The sequence below is a fragment of the Hydra vulgaris genome, chromosome 13 (genome assembly GCF_038396675.1).
Source record: "Hydra vulgaris chromosome 13, alternate assembly HydraT2T_AEP".
Lineage (NCBI taxonomy): Eukaryota > Metazoa > Cnidaria > Hydrozoa > Anthoathecata > Hydridae > Hydra > Hydra vulgaris.
The window spans coordinates 10,787,633-10,789,070 of NC_088932.1; the positions used below are offsets into that span (position 1 = coordinate 10,787,633).

General features: G+C 27.2%; 1 protein-coding gene across 1 annotated transcript; it reads left to right on the forward strand.

The window, feature by feature from the left end:
- Window positions 1-424: 424 nt before the first annotated feature.
- LOC136089629 (deoxyuridine 5'-triphosphate nucleotidohydrolase-like) lies at window positions 425-880 on the forward strand. Its single transcript, XM_065815680.1, has one exon. It carries the CDS (start codon window positions 425-427, stop codon window positions 878-880), a length of 456 nt encoding a protein of 151 aa, XP_065671752.1.
- The last annotated feature ends 558 nt before the right edge of the window (window positions 881-1,438 follow it).

Sequence of the window (1,438 nt, forward strand, 5' to 3'; positions counted from 1 at the left end):
GTATTTGCAGCCAAATCACCAAATTTCAAATAACTTTTGTCGTTGCAATATGTAATTTCAAAATCAACGCTAGCCATTTTTTTTTTGTTGAATGAAAAAAAATTTTAAACAACTTCCTTTTATACGTTTTTTTTTTCATTGTTTTTCTTTTTTTTTTTAAACAAATAAACTTCAAGATTAAAAAACAAGAATAAAACAAGTTTTTTTCGAACAATAAGCAACGTACGATTGTTGAACTTTGAACTCGATGACGTTTTTTTTGTGCACTTTTCGCTTTAAAAAAGAGTATAAAAGGAACTGTTTAGTTTAAATAAAAAACAGAGTGCAAGTTAGCTTGAAAGGTATGTATGCGCTAAAAGTTTAAATGTTTTTTTTAAATGTAATTCTTTAGATTGTTTACATTGTTTTTTAAATGTTTTTTTAGATGTCAGTTTTGATTGAAGATTTGGAAAACCATTCTTTTTATGCTACTTCGGGTAGCGCCGGTCTTGATTTGAGAAGTACGCAAGAAGTTATTCTTGAACCATTTGAAAAAAAACTTGTTTCGACTGGAGTTTCTATATTTAAAATGGATAACCATATTCAAGGTTTTATAACTGCAAAATCAGGTCTTGCTTTAAAATATGGATTAGTGGTATTCAACTCGCCTGCCATCATTGATTCTGATTATACTCGAGAGATAAAAGTCATGCTTTTTAATAACAGTAAAGAACCTTATAAAGTCGAAAAAAAAAGTTTTATTGCTCAAATCACATTTGTACCATTTGTTCGAGCTCAAAAGGTTGAAGTTGAATTTGAAGGTTGTCAATCTTTGTTTCATGTAGCATCAGCCGTTATTGAAAATAAAAGAGTTGGAGGATTTGGATCGACTGGACAATAAATATCATATAAAACTTTTTTTGATTTTTAGAACACAAAATTTTCAAGCATTGCTTATTTTTTTTATTCGTTAACTTTTTTTTTTTTTGAAATTGACAGTTGTTTTTAATTTTTAAATAAAAAATTTTTAAAAACAAAAGTCGGCAGGTTTAAAAAAAAGTAACTGAATGTCAAAACTTTGTGACAATTTAAAGGAATTGACTTGTAATATGCAAATTTCTGACGAAATAAACGAATGTTTGTTACAATTTTATAAAGAATAAATTTTTTTCAGGATATAAAAAAATGAAATGCAACAGTAGAAACAACTCTGGCAAAGAATGCAGTTTTAATAAAAACGTGGAATGGGCAAAACATAAATGTGAACGTTTGTATATATGGAACCGCGTTTTCGATGAAAATCCAAAACATTATGAACATTTCAAAACAATTAGAAAAATTTTAAAATATGACAAAGACGACTGGGAAACAAAATGGAGCTCTGGTACAATAACAAAAATTTTAATGGAGTTAAAACACGATATTGAGAGCATTGATAAAAATTTATTAAGTTTATTGT

Excerpts from the sequence above, each read along its gene's own strand:
- LOC136089629 (XM_065815680.1), top strand. The coding sequence starts at position 425 with ATGTCAGTTTTGATTGAAGATTTGGAAAACCATTCTTTTTATGCTACT.